At 46.0% G+C, this 15,205-nt stretch overlaps 1 protein-coding gene across 1 annotated transcript in view; it reads right to left on the reverse strand.

The window, feature by feature from the left end:
• Positions 1-15,205, reverse strand: part of PIP5K59B (Phosphatidylinositol 4-phosphate 5-kinase 59B) — a 311,973-nt gene that overhangs the window by 126,063 nt on the left and 170,705 nt on the right. Inside the window, exon 20 of the mRNA XM_069329652.1 lies at positions 10,729-10,830. Within this exon, the coding sequence (XP_069185753.1) occupies positions 10,729-10,830 (102 nt within the window). The remainder of the gene's footprint in view (positions 1-10,728; positions 10,831-15,205) is intronic.

Raw genomic sequence — 15,205 nt, forward strand, 5'->3', positions numbered from 1 at the left:
CACATCAAGTCTCAGAAGAATCTCTTATATAAAATGTTGTAAAATACCTTAGAAAATTGTGGAAGCATGCCTATATAAGCTTATCAAAGAAAGATACACAAACATGGCAATAGCATTAACAATCTACTAAATACTTCAACTGGGAGAGATAAAAATATACACAGTATTAATGAAATATTAGCACAATACAAGTTAAAAAAAAAAAAAAAAAAGCATTGACTGTAATGAAAAGCCATTTTCTGGGTGAGACCCGGAGGCTCCCCAGAGATATACCGGGCTGATGTGTATATACAGTACATTAGACCATGGCAACAGTCAATCGAAGCAGTTCTAGGCCTACCGGAGACCAGAGCTGGAACCTGGCCCCCTCAAGAGGCATGAGGAGCAATGGCCTAAATACACCCCTGTGTAATTGGAAGCAGTCTGTCTGCCATGTACCAGATCAGGCATCCAGAAAGATAAGAATTCCAAAACAAACTACTGTACTGCTGGTCAAAAATTGCAAACAGAACTCGGCAATAAAAAACGAGGAAACAAACATGACGTCACCACAACCGCCGCGCATTTGTTTGTGTAACCCCTCCCCCCCCCCTTCCCCGGGGGAAGGGGAGGGAGAGGTTGCTGTGGAGATCCCAGACCTCCACGCCGGAAACTCTCCTCAGTTCAGAGGCCAAGTATCAAAAACGTGAAAAGAGGCTGACCAGAGGGGAAGGAGGGAGGGATGGCGGGGAGCCTCCGGATCTCACCTAGGAAATGGCCGTTTCATTATATTCTCTTTAGTCAAGACAACTGGCCACAACCTGCGACCCAAGGCTATACACACCTGAGAAGGGCCAGGAACATTAACAAGGTACCATGCAGCCAGGACCCTGTTCAACCTCCAAAAACCCCGAATGACAGGTAAGGACATACTGGTATTACCAAAAAGAACAGCCAAAGCCGCAAACTTATGAACGGCATGGTCACGGGGATAGAGCGCTGGCTGGTTGGACTGAAAAATCCTGCGGACAACCTGGGAGACCTGCGCCCTGGAATGGGGAAGAAGGGAAACTGGATCAACCCAAAGTGCGTCCTCTGCCACAGATGCCGTGGCGTGCAAATAACAGTGAAGAGCCACAACTGGATACAAAACATGATGCACCACCGGCTGAACCAACCAGGCATCAACAACGCAAGGACCCCTTCAAAAAAAGCAGACTCATTCTTCGCCAGAAAAGAGGGAGATGGCTGCAAATGAAGAAACGGCCACCAGGACTGAAAGAGCAGAAACCCCTGCGCTGGAGTATAGCATGAAGCTCTCCGACCCGACCGCCAGAGACCAATACCAACAAGAAAAAGAGCCATAGAAAAACAGCTCTGAACCGAGGGGACGACCACAAACCGAGGAGGAGAGAGAAGAGAGAGCACCCGGTCCAACGACCATGACAGCTCAGGCCCCTCTCCGGGCATGAGATGCCCGGAGGTGAAACAACGCTTGCAGAATGGAGCAGAAGGTACATCCACCCCAAATGCAAGCTGCAGTGGCTCCGACAACACTGCACGATACGAGGTGACAGTATTTGGCATAAGATGACAGTCTTGAAACAATCATTAGAGAAAGGACAAAACAACCCGACAAAAATTGGAGACAACCTACGAAGAGACAAAGTGCCGAAAGGACCGCCAGGAAACTTCATACTGCCGTCGAGACGAAACTCACAGGTGGGAAACCATCAACTAAGCCACCTGATCACCATACAAGTGGTGATAAAACCGCATCAAAAAGACCAGCCGCGAAGAGCAGAGGAGATCGAACCAGCCATGTACCGGACCGGACCGATTTGCTGAAAGAGGCGGAGCCGCAGGAAGACCCTAGGGTTCGGACATGGTGCATGAAGCACTTGAAACTAGGGCTGGGCCCGCCACCAAAGAGCCTACAGGACTACTCTCCCCTGGTAAGTGTCTCCAAGCGAGCCAGGACCCGGAGCAATAACCGAACTGGTGGGAAGAGGTACAGGTAACCCCACATCGACCAGTCCAGCCGAAAAGCATTGACCTTAACTGCCTCACAGTCTGGGAAGGGCGCCACATACACTGGAAGATGCCTCGACCATGCCGATGCGAAGAGGTCCACCTCTAGGTGCCCGTACGTCCGGCAGAGCCAACTGAACTAGTCGGCATCGACCGTCCATTCCATGGATAGGGGAGTGAACTAATACAGGCCATCCGCCAGGACATTTGACACCCCCCTGAACGTGAACCGCCAGGAGAGCCAAACCCCGAGAACTCAGCAGACAAGTCACCTGAAGCGACCAGCCCAAAAGAGCCAAGGACCGTATCAAACCCCCGCGGTTCAGACAATGAACCACTGGGGAGCCATCTAAATGGAACTGGATCGTTGCTCCGTGAGCAACACAAACCCTCTGAAGTGAATGCCACACTGCCATGAACTTACGTGCTGTGCTGTGAGCCCGACGGAAGGACGGACCCCACCGACCCTGGCCGGCCTGGTGAGCAGTGGTCACAAAACCTCAGCCAAGAGACGCTGCATCCATGAACACATCGAGCAAGGGCTCTGGGAGATGTCAGGGCACAAAACCCTGAAAAACCCTCAGAAGAAGCCGGCAATGCAGCAGCCGACGCAAGGCTCCCGGAATCCGAACTCGGGGATCGCGAGAGCGGCAGAAGGTCCCCTCCCCCCCTCGAAGCCAGATCCGACCTGACGAGTAGATCAGAACGGCTAAGATCAGGATCCTGCACTGCCGCTCGAACAACCGACGTGTGACCAGGGTGCCATCCAAAAACAGTTGTAAGCGGGACCGCAACTGCAACAATGCCGCCGGAGGGAGAGACGAGGAAGTGGTCTGAGAGTCCCACACAAGACCAAGCCCAGTACAAACCTGAGAGGGAACCAAATGGGACTTCCTGCAGGACACCAACAACCCAAACACAGCAAGCTGGGAAAGAACCAAATCCCTGGCGAGCTGATACGCGGATTAGCTTGGAGCCCACACCAGCCAATCGTCGAGGTAATCCAGAATTCTAACCCCTATCAGACGCAAACAGGTCACCACGACCTGGGCAAGACGTACGAACACGCAAGGTGCCAGATCCAAACAGGAAGGCAGGCAATGAAAACGGTAACCCTGTTGCCCCATGACAAAAACCGAGCCAGTCCCTGAACCCCGGATGAATTGGAACATGCCAATACGCGTCCCGGAGGTCCAGAGAAACCATCCAGGCATTCGGCACCAAAAGCAGCCGGACCCGAGACAGAGTGGTCATCCGAAAGGAGGGGCAAAAGACCCAGGAGATCAGATGGGACAAGTCCAGTATGAATCGCAGATCCAACCAGTCCCGTTTCGGAACTGAAAACAGGAGGGAAACCCACTCCAGGATGACCTGACAGAGAGCAGGGAAAGAGGGCCACCCTGCCAGCCCCGATCCCCCTGAAGGAGAAGGAGCGACCCAACACCACTGCAGGCCGGAGGAAACAACCTGAAATGCCCACAAATCGTGGGACCAGGCGAGATCAAACAGCACGAGCCTCCCCCTATCTCCCCGTCAACGGGGGGAACTGCAAAAGGGCTGATGACCCCTATGAAAGCCACGATTCGGCAGGAAGGGCCAGTCCTGAATCTGGCACTACTAGCTTACAACGAGTGACGGTCCCCGAGATCTGGCATGACCCTTCCGGGCAGGATCACCATAGCTTCCCCAAAGAACCAACAAATCCGACAGAAATGCAGAAACTTGAAATGCAGAAAATGCTGTTTGCATAGTCTGCAGTGGTGCAACATACAAAAAGGAGATGAAAATCTAAGGGCCAAGGCCCCAAGACAATTCCAAAGAATGGACAAGCACCGCCTGTCAGCACGCGAGGCGAGAAGCGAAGAACAGAGACACCGCCTCTCTCAGAAATGGCGCATACAACTTCAACAAGGCAGCCGGTGACTGAGGTGCCAAAGCAAGCACACCGGACACTGGGCCGGAAACCAGCTCCTCCACACCCACCCTGAGCCAGTTCGAAGACAACTCAACAGGGAAAAGAAGCGCAAGACCGAAGCAAGGTGCCCACGGGATTGCAAATCCTTGGCCACCAGGGATGCCGAAAAGAAGGGAACCTGCATGTGAAGCCGCACCTGGCCAACATCATGAGTAAGGACGGGGGCGAACAAGCATGCATTGAGGTGCTTCAACTCGCTCCACAGGTAAACCTAAACGACCATGGTCAACTCCCATAATTCAAGTGTGCAGTCTGACAAAACGAATGCCAAGCCCCCCAACGAAAAGAAAAAGGCAATCTGCCAGCCAGGAAGACTTCGGCACCTCATAACGCACCCAATAAGGAAAAGAGGAGCTAAACTCAAAAGAAGGCTTCATTATCAAGGCATAATCCGAGTCTCGCAAGAGGTAAGCTGCAAGGTTTTCCTACTCCTTCCTTAGTGGGATGCAGGAAGCCAAAAACCTCCGGAAGGAGGGAACCGAAGAACCCAAAGGAACTCTGAACCGAACCCGGTGAGGAGTTGAATTCATAACAAGTTTGTACAGGGAGGGGGATAGGAAAACCCCTCCCCCTGTAACAACAAGCCCTGCACTGAGGGTACCAACACCCAAGCAGGGATAATTAGGGCCCAAGCCTCCCCAAGTCAACTCCTCTCCAGCCCCGGAATCCTCCACGTCAGGACCCTGGGGCCGAGCCATCCTCCAAACCCTCTGCCTCTGGAGAAAAAGTGTAATAACAGTCACACGCAACCCACTACTACCACCACTGAAATAACCGTGCAATCTCCGCTCCTTCTATGGTAATAACGGATGCTCTACCAATCATGTAAGATGTTAAAACTCGGGTCGTCATACAAGGACCTAAACAACTATTCCATACATACTGAGAACTGCGTAGGCAACTTAAAGGAGTAGAACGTGAAAACGAGTGAGGAAGAGTGTGGGAGAGTGAGAGCAAGGGAGGGAGAGCCAGAGCGAGTGAGGGAGAGAAAGGGAGAGCGAGAGAGAGCAAGAGTGGGGGAGAGAGAGCAAGAGTGGGGGAGAGTGAGATAAATATATTAGTTACTATAGCCTTCGTATGAGTTACCAAGTAATGCTGCCACCACCTTGAGTTACCTGACAGGTCTCTGGAGTGAGATTCGTAGGACTTGTAGATGGTATAATCCTACCAGGGCAGGTATAAGGGATAACCGAATGGGACAAGGACCCTGGGCTGTCACTCGAATAATCCTGACCACTTGGGAACTATAAAGTACACAGGAATAAGGCGGGACACACCCAACACTAACACCTCAAGAAGGAATGGATGGGGGAAAGAGTACTGGATAATTAGGGACACTAGGTCACTAGGGCAAAGGGGACGGCAAGCCCAATATCACTAAGACAAGGAACCATTAATACACACTTAATGATATTGGACAATATATGACTTTATTTGAAACAATTAAATAGACACTTTCCTAACTATTCCCTAACTGAGGCAAAGAATACTGAATGAGGTGCTTTTAGTTCAAGAGAGCCGTACTTACTCGAATGGTGTTCCACAATTTTCCAAGCGATGATGTTCTTTCCCGGGCTCCACTCACACCATCCTCCTGGGCTTCACCCACTCTATTGTCTCTTCCATGATCTCCTGCTCCCCAGCTGAACATGAGGGTTTGCATTTGATGTGGAGGGGTTAATCCCTGTAGATTATCATGGTGGCATCAACTCTGACCACCTCTTGACTCAGTGGCCGTTGACCTGGAAGGCCGGAAGGGGCAATCCCCGAAGCCGCTTGAGTCTCACTACCAGTATAATCCAAACGGGGCAGCTGCTGGGCATCCGGAAAGGCAACCAAACCTCGCACGTTGCTGCAACCTAAACCTCTCATGCAACGCTAAAGCTGCCTGCACCCAAATATCAGTCTCAGTGGACTGGGTGAATGGAGTTCAAGCAAGTACTTTGATCCCTCGCAGGACTCTGAGTCAAAGGTGTCACTGACCCAACAGGCAGCATGGCAGAGGCATATGGTGAGTGTCACCCCGAGACAAGGGGACAGAGCAACCTTCAAACTCGCACAAGGCGAGGTGGAACTCGGAGGTCTCCTCCATCCGACCACAGATCCCCAATGGGGGTTTCCAAGGCCCTTAGGCTGACTGCTAAGACAAGCCCAGGCAAGGTACTGCTAACCAGTTATCCAAGAGCTACCAAGCAAAAACTAAAAGCTGAACCCCTGCAACGTATGCAAGCACGCGGACCTAGTGGAGGGCCACCAAAATCCTACAAGTGGTCCTACCGCTACACCTGGCAGACCCCCCCCACCAGGCAAATCAAAACAAAAACTAGAGAAAAACTCTGCAAAAGCACAACGTCTCTGGGTGAATAGAACCGGTCGCTATGCGTATATCAAACAGCTGCACAGTACCCCGTGCCCCAGCCAGTGATGAAACTACCTCCTACCCAAGGGCAAACAGGCGTTAGAACCACCCCAGCTGAACCCCTCAAGGGCGGGCAATCACTGAGTAGTGACAGAACCATGCGAAGGTAGCTGTTCCTGAACGGCTCATGGAAGATAACCCTAAACCGCAAAGGCAGTACTTACGGGGCACCTATGACAGGTAGCCCTAGGTGCATGCAGCTTCAGTACTCTTGTGTTACTCCTGACTCGCAGACCACCAAAGCAGAGCAACAACACTGTAAAGCAGCACTGCGCAAAGAGTGGAGCCATCGACCGACCGTCACCATCACAACCACCTCTTGAACTGAGGAGAGTTGCCGGCGTGGAGGTTTGGGACCCCCCTGTCCCTCCTGGAAAGGGGAAAGATGCGCAGACGGATGTGCGGCGGTTGTGGGGATGTCATGTTTGTTTCCTTGTTTTTGATTGGCAAGTTCTGTTTGCAATTTGTGATCAGCAGTGGTTTGTTTTGGAATTCCTACCTTTCTGGGTGCCTGACCTGGTAGATGGCAGACAATGATTGCTTCCAATTACACGGGGGGGGGGGGGGTCTTTAGACCATTGCTCCTCATGCCTCTTTTGAGGGGGCCAGGTTCTTGCTCTGGTCTCCGGTAGGCCTAAAACTGCTTCGATTGACTGTTGCCATGGTCTAATATATACACATCTGCATGGTATAACTCCGGGGAGCCAAAGGGGCTCTCCACAGAAAACAACAGTTTCACTATAATGCATCATTTTTCATATTACAGTACTTTGAAGTTAAGCCTTAATCTGTGTGCCCATTTATACGAGAGAATGGCCTGGTGTTTGGAAAAATAAAATGTACTTGACTAACATTAAAGATGGTGAAGCGAACACCCCATGGAGGTAGCCCCAGGCCAGATGGAGAATGGGAGTTACCGTGAATATATTTTTACAAGTTTGTTTGTACGTCACATGTTTTTTCACTGGGCTTTTGCAATATTATTCAATAGTGTGTCATTTGAGAAATTTATATAATAAAATGTGTGGAACATACAGTATGCTCACCGATACTCTTGTTACTAATATGTACACCATTCTCAGAATAATAAACGTACAATTTTGCAGTTATTACAGTACAGTACAGTATACAAACCTTATATATAACTATCTACACCCTCATGTACCATTATATACCACTAAGCATTTCTGGTGGGTGTAATAATCATGTAACCAGTGATCAGAGTTCAGCTTAGCCCTACATATTTTGCACAAAGTTGAAACTGCACACAAAGAATATATTAAATTTTAATTGTATTTTTTAATGCTTTTATCAATGCAATATCAATGCTTGTTAAAGACTTGTTAAAGCAGTGTGGAGGCACTGCTTTTTCAGGTGACATGGGCAACTGACTAGAATGTGTGGCTATGCTGTGCTTGGATTATGAGATTACCACATCTACCAAAACTACTTAATGGTTCGTAATGGTGTATAAAAATGCAGATAGTTATATATAATGTATGTATACAGTGTAACAACAACAAAAGGAGTGTTTTATTGTTCAAATAATACACATAATATTGTAATTAATGACAGTTATGCCCAGATATATTCATGTCACTAATTACAATATTATGTATATTATTTGAACAATAAAACACTTTTTGATGTTGTTACACTGTATACATACATTATATATAACTTGTGGTTATATATATATTGTGATGAGACAATTGTGTCTCATCACAATTAAAAACTTGTTGCGGTAGGTATCCCTCAGCCTCTGCAAACTTTTTAATTCTTCAATAAATCTTTCAGCCACTGGTTTGTCTTTGCTGGCAGCCTCCCCATGCCTCGCAACACTATGAATACCACTTCTTTTTCTAAATTTTCCAAACCATCCCCTGCTTGCCTTAAAGTCTACTCTGTACTATCTGTACTCGTTCCAGGGGTTTTCTTTACAAGGTCTTCGTGCAATACCCTGGCTTTCTCACAAATGATGGCCTCTGAAACACTATCATCAGCTAACTCCTTGTTGTGTATCCAAATTAATAACTTTTCCACCTCAAGTATTTGTGGTCTTTGTTTCATGATTGTTCTTACGCCTTTTGCCACTTTAGCACTCATGTCTTTTTTCTTGCCAAGAATAGTGCATATCGTTGACATGGCTTTGTTGTACTTCCTACAAAGTTCAACATCACATGTACCATCTTCATGCTTCCGAATGATCTCTTCTTTTTCCTCTATTGTCATCCTCACATGCGCTTTCTTGCCTTGATCCTTACCACTGGCTTTCTTGGGACCCATGGTGAGATATATAATAACTTTTATGGTCAAATGGCCAAAAATCCAACAAAACACTGAAAATCCTGGTGAAGAATTCAGGCGGGATAGTCACTGGGCGCGAGGCACTGGTAAACTGAGGGGCGATCACCATGTCCCCAAGCTCTAGGTTGGCCTGTACATGTATCAACACCCTGGTCTTCCAAAGCAACGTTCGTATTCCAATATCAATTTTCCGAGCAAATCCTGCTTGTATCCCGAAAAACTTGTATACAGGGACACTCATATTCCGAGGTACCACTGTAAACGCATTTGTGTTTAGGTGTTGTGGGTGTGCCAATGGGTGTACGCTCACCGGGTGGGGGTGGGGGGGGGGGGGCGGTATTTTGGACTTTATATGCATATACCCTCGTAGGGAAATCTATTGTGAACAAATTTATAACAAAATGAATGACATAGCACAAGAACCGAGGTGAGAAAACTGAAAAGAGTATACATATTTTATTGCTGTTGCGCACTCACGGGTAACGCTCGCCTGATTTTTGGGTTTGGTGTGCGTGGCTTTTGGACATTATACCTATATGCATATACCCCTGAAGGGAATTCTATTGCAAACAATTTGATACCAAAATGAATGACGTACAACGAAAATTTAGGTGAGAAAACTGAAAAGAGTATACACATTTCAGTGTGGCCACTCGCTCACTTGAAACGCTTGGCACACCTTGGGGTAGGCTGGGGCGCGTACATCGAGAATGCGAAAGTGTTAATTTTAACCCTTTAGTGTTTTTGTGACGCCTGCAGTTGTCATTTGCTCAAAACACTAGAATGTTTTGATTTCGAACATGTTGACTAACTTTAACTTATATTTTTGCTATTTTATTTTGCATTAATTGCGTTTTTTAAAATACCATCATAAAGTACAACTCTTTAGCTTAAAACGAATCCAAGTTGAACACTTTATCATGCATAGTAACTTTGCAGAATGGGTTGGAAGTAAAATATCACTAAGCAATTGGCACTTGGCCCAAGACGCTGGTACTGTATCGCACAAAATTGTTAAGGGGCAAAAATGCAAAAGGGTTAAGATGAACATCAAAATTAAAAATTGTAATGTGAATTAGTCACAAAAAGCCATATCCAAGACATAAGACTTCTCACATATTGACATTTAAGGGAAAGCAACACCCAGTTTTGCAAATTTAAAACCAATTAATCAACACCAGTTTAGAAGAAGCTACTCGGTGATCAATGGAACCTACAAAACACACTGAATAAAGATTAATATTCTGAATTGTGATATATTTTATCATAGTTCCCCTTATATTCAAATGTATTATTTTTCCCAGTCCATCCTTCTGTTTTGATAATACTTATAGTAACAATGAGGACCATAGTACAAATGCCAACATACCAATTAGATTAGTAGAAATTTTTAGATTACAACCAATTAGAAAGTAGAAATTTGTACTTTTGAATTTGGACAAACCAGAAAAGGTTTTGAATTTATGTCACAGACAATCTAAACTAACCTAACCTTCATACGCATAATACACACTGTCTGAGGCCTACTATAGTACATATGTATACTATGCAACAATGATCACACATGTATACTATACTAGGCCTAGGAATATTTAAGTTTGTTTTTAGCTTCATTTTTAGGACTCTTATAAAGTGAATACAGGTACCAAATTCTACTATCTAATTGATTACTACATCAATGCTTGTACTGTGGTGCACATAGTTACAAAAACTACTATCTAAACAGGAGGAATAGGTTGCATTTTTCATATCAACTGCTGAATATGTCTGGAAAACTTATACTTGGAGACTTTTTAATTACTGTAATTATTTGATCTCTCCCTCTATGATGTTAATACTATACAGCTAATATTACAATTAAATGTACTGTATTTCTAAGATACAAATTATATTATAGAAAAAAGCAACACAAGAAAATCTGCCCATTGTTTAGTAGTAGTAATTATTTTTTTAGTACAATTAAGTTTGTTCATGCCAGGCAAAGTGCACCAACCAAAATATTGTGAGGGATCACTACCTTACAGCGGTGGACTTTATCTCCTTATAGCTAACAAGCACGGGTTCAGTGACACTTTGGGGGTCCTCAGCAAGGCCCTTAAAGCGCAACTTTTGACCCTTTCTGAGAAAAGAAAAACCGGGGGATGGTTTGCATGACGACCAACACCAATCACAAAAGCTAGAGCAGTCTTCACTATTACACATTAGATTTAGCCTAGATATTAAACCATAATATTAGGAAAATGCCATATTCCCAATTTAAAATGTTAAGCCAAGATTATTAAATTTACTTAAGAATATCAAATGTACGACAAAATTTGGGGAGTGGAGAAAAAGTTCTCTGCATGTGAAAATAATATTAGGGGATGCAGACAATTTTAATTAAAAGTTAGTGAGGGTGCACTTGAGATATATGTGCCATTATGTTCAGTGAAATCCAGTTCTAAAGTAATTGAGAATATAGCATAAAGCCAAGCATTACATTTTCAAGTAGGATATATTTATCTCAAGTACAATACCTTATAGGGACACAAAGTTATAACAAATTTGTATTTATCTTTTAATATAATCAGTTACTTCCAAATTGTATTAATCAGTATAAAAGTACTAAAGCACTAAGTTGTTTTACTCCGGAGACACACTCGGTAAAACACCCCATATAATAATTAAACAAAAAATATTTGAATGTGGCCAGGAATAAAACAAAATTTCATGCGAAGACAGCAAGGCAAAACTCAACCAAGGTTTAAACATTTGGATAAGTGGATCAAGTTCTTACACCTGTGTAAGACAGATATGAATACATTAGCAAGAATGTCATTACAAGGTTCCTTTAACTGTTTATTCTTAAAATAAACAGTAACAAGTGGAATCTTCTCAAACAGCATGTTAGGCTGTACCTCATGCTTCACAACAATTATTACAGCTGTGGCTAAGAGTGCTGCATCACCTTAATATATGATGATTGTTGGTTCACTGTAATTCAAAACAGGACGAAGAATGATTTCAGTTAATCTACGTGGACACTGACTTGCGCCTCATTGAAGTTATATTCAATGTTCTCATTTCTTAAGAGATAACTCACTTTTCATACCAAGCCATTTTTTTTTTTTACTATTGTTAACAATAGTCCAATAGGAGCTATTGGACTATTGTTATCAATAGTTATTTTTGCTCAGATCCAGAAGAAATGATGCCAAAATATTGCCAGAAATAGATCATCCATCACTTATCTCTACAAGGAAACCTTGAACGATTACTGTCGGTTGCGACACCAGAGCTCTGCAGGCAGTATTATTCAAAGGTGACATGAAATAGAAAGTTAACAAGCAAGTGCATGGTTCAAAAGGCCACAACACATGCTCTTACCACTAGGAGGGCCTTCTTTGCTGATCCAATCTGTGCCAAAGAACTGCCATCAGTATGCACTTGCAGAGGAGCTGGCAGTACCAGCAATGCAAGTTCACAATACTGAGGCACTTTGCTGCCGTGCATGAAGGCATGCATTTCCAGAGTCTCATCATAAGAAGTATAACTTCAAAATGTGAATCAGATACAAAATATGTTAAAAAAAATAAAACAAGACTGAGAATAATAAGCCTTAAAGCAATGCTCTCTCAGATATTTTGCACTTTCAACTGTTTTAATTATAGATGGAATTATATCTGTAGAAGGAAATTGGATTCATCCAGGAGTGTATATTATTCCAAATGAAGCATCCCAACATGCTGCAGAATCCATACATGTTTTACCCAATGCCACAGAAATGATCAAACTTCACACAAGTTATCATCCAACATTAAACTCCAGTTTATGCAACAAGTGCTCCTTGTCATGAAGCCCAAGTGGTGAAGAAGGCACTGGAAGATCTTTAATTTGGTAGGTCTTCTGAAATATCCTCAGATTAGAGCTTCATCAAACTATTAGGTAAATGGAGGGTCAAAAGGTGCAGAAGTGACACCCACAAAACCCCAGCTTTGAATGAAATGAAATGCCATTTTCTGGGTGAGTCCCAGAGGCTCCCTGGAGCTATTGGACTGGCATTAGCATATATTAGTCTGGGAGCTTCAATCAAAGGAATTCTGCCTACTGGGGACCACGAGCCAGAGCTTGGCCTCCTCAGAGAGGCACAGGGAGTAATGGCCTAAGGAACCCCCCCCCCCCCCATGTATTTCGAAGTATTCTAAGTCTGCCATCGACTGGGGTTAGGCACCCGCATTCCAAAACAAACCCCTTTGGTAAGTAATTGGAAACCCATGACCAGAGAAACAGAACTCCCCCATAAGAAAACAAGGAAACAAGCAAACGTTATCAACCACCGCCCTGTCACTTGTCCGCGCAACCCCTCCCTCCTGCGATGGGGAAGGTGAGCCCTGGACCCCCTGCACCCGCTGCCCACTCTTCAGTTCGGAGACTGAGCATCAAAAACAAAACAGCCGACCTGAGGGAGGGAGGGTGCTAGGAAGCCTCTGGGGTTCACCCAGAAAATGCCATTTCATTACATTCAATGCTGGTTTTCTGTGGGAAGCCCCTTTGGCTCCCTGGAGCTACATAACCAAAAATAAGTAAAAGAGGGACTTACCTGGAAGGCGGCTGCACTGTGGGCCTCAACTCCAAGTCAAGACAACTGGCTGAAACTGGCAGCTCAAGGCCACACAAGAATGACTTGGACCCGAAACAACCACCAAATAACGGGCGGCCAGGACCCTGTTTGACCTCCAAAACCCCCACGACCAAATGTCAACCCAAGACAAGTTCTCAAACAAGGGCAGCCAAAGAAGCAAACTTATGAACATTATGAGCAAGAGGATAGGATAGCTAAACTTTATAACCCTGCGGACAACCTGAGACACCCGAGCAGTGGAACAGTGAGAGGGAAACTGGGTCCACCCAAAGCTCATTCAGACAAAGAAGCAGTGGCATGCAGGTACCAGTGAAGAGCCACCACTGGACACAACACATGATGCACCCCAGGCCTGACCAGCCAAGCATCGACAACCCACGGATGTATGGTTCCGGAATCCCCGCTGTCTCATTCTTCACCAGAAAAGGAGGCGACACCTGCAAACATACAAAACGGCCACCAGGCCCAAAGGAGCAGAAACCCCTGTGCCAGAGGAGAGCATGAAACTCACCGACCAGACCACCAAAGCCAACAAAAACAAAGCCTTCTGAAAACAATCTTGGACTGAAGAGGCCACAATAAACCAAGGAGAAGAGAGAAAAAGACCAGGACAGCTCAGGTGGTGCCGGAGGTGGAAAAACGAACGAGAAAGCTTATGGAACGGAGCAGAAGTGACATCTACCCCGAATGCAACCTGGAGCGGCTTCGCCAGTGCTGCATGATAACAGGCGACAGTATTTGGCATGAGATGTTGGTCCTGATAGAGCCAAGAAAGCAAAGACAAAACTCAAATGGAAACAGTGGGCAACCTACAAAGAGAAAGGAAATGGGGAAAAAACACCGAGAGACTTCATACTGCCGTCTAGAAGAAGACCGCAGGTGGGACACCATGAGAGAAATCACCTGATCCCCATACAAGTGGTGATACACACGCGTCAAAAATACCAGATGCAAAGAGCAGAAGAGTAGGTCGAACCGGTCTGATCTGCAGGAAGAGGCGTAGCCATGGAAAACTCCCTGGGTTTTGAACAGTCAATGACAGTGCCACAATGGACGCTCGCTCCAACTGAAGGAGTCTGCGTCCTTGGACAGGGTTGTCCAAGGACGTTGTCTGTACCTCCGTGGACAGAGGAATAAACCGAGACCGGCTGTCTGCCAGGACATTGGACACACCCAATATGAACCGTACTGAAAGGTAAACCCCGAGAACTCAGCAGAAGAGCAACTCAAATCAACCAGTCTCAAACAGCCAAGGACAGAAAAGACCACCCCTGCGGTTCAGTCAATGAACCACCAGGGCGCAGTCCGAATGGAGCCGGATCATAGAGCCTCGAGTGAGCCGAATCCACCGCAATGAAAACCACACCACGGCTAATTCCTGCACTGTGCTGCCAATTCCTGCCTGGCGGAGGCAGTCCCCTGACTGACTTGGTGACCACTGTTCACAAAACCCCAGCCAAGAGGGACGAGGTGCCCTTAAACACATCAAGCAAGGACTCTGGCAGGCGCCATGACACTGAACCCCAGTAAACCCGAAGAGGAAGCGGAAGACACAGCAACAGACGTAAGGTCCCCGGGCGACAAATCCGGCAGTTGCGAGAGCGGCGAAAGGGACAGACCCAAAGGAACCAGAACAGATAAAGTCAAACCTGGCTGGGAGCCAAAACCAACCAGTCATCGAGGTAGGCCAAAACCCGAACACCTAGCAGACCTGGAGAGGCCACAACAACTCGGGTAAGGCTCGTGAAAACACGAGGTGTTAGATTCAGCCCGAAGGGAAGGCAACAAAAGTGGGAAGCTCGCCTCCCCATCACAAAACCTAATTAGTCCCTGAATCCCGGGTTAATGGGGACGTGCCAATACACATCCCGGG

This window comes from Procambarus clarkii, chromosome 23, assembly GCF_040958095.1.
Source record: "Procambarus clarkii isolate CNS0578487 chromosome 23, FALCON_Pclarkii_2.0, whole genome shotgun sequence".
Taxonomy (NCBI): Eukaryota; Metazoa; Arthropoda; class Malacostraca; order Decapoda; family Cambaridae; genus Procambarus; species Procambarus clarkii.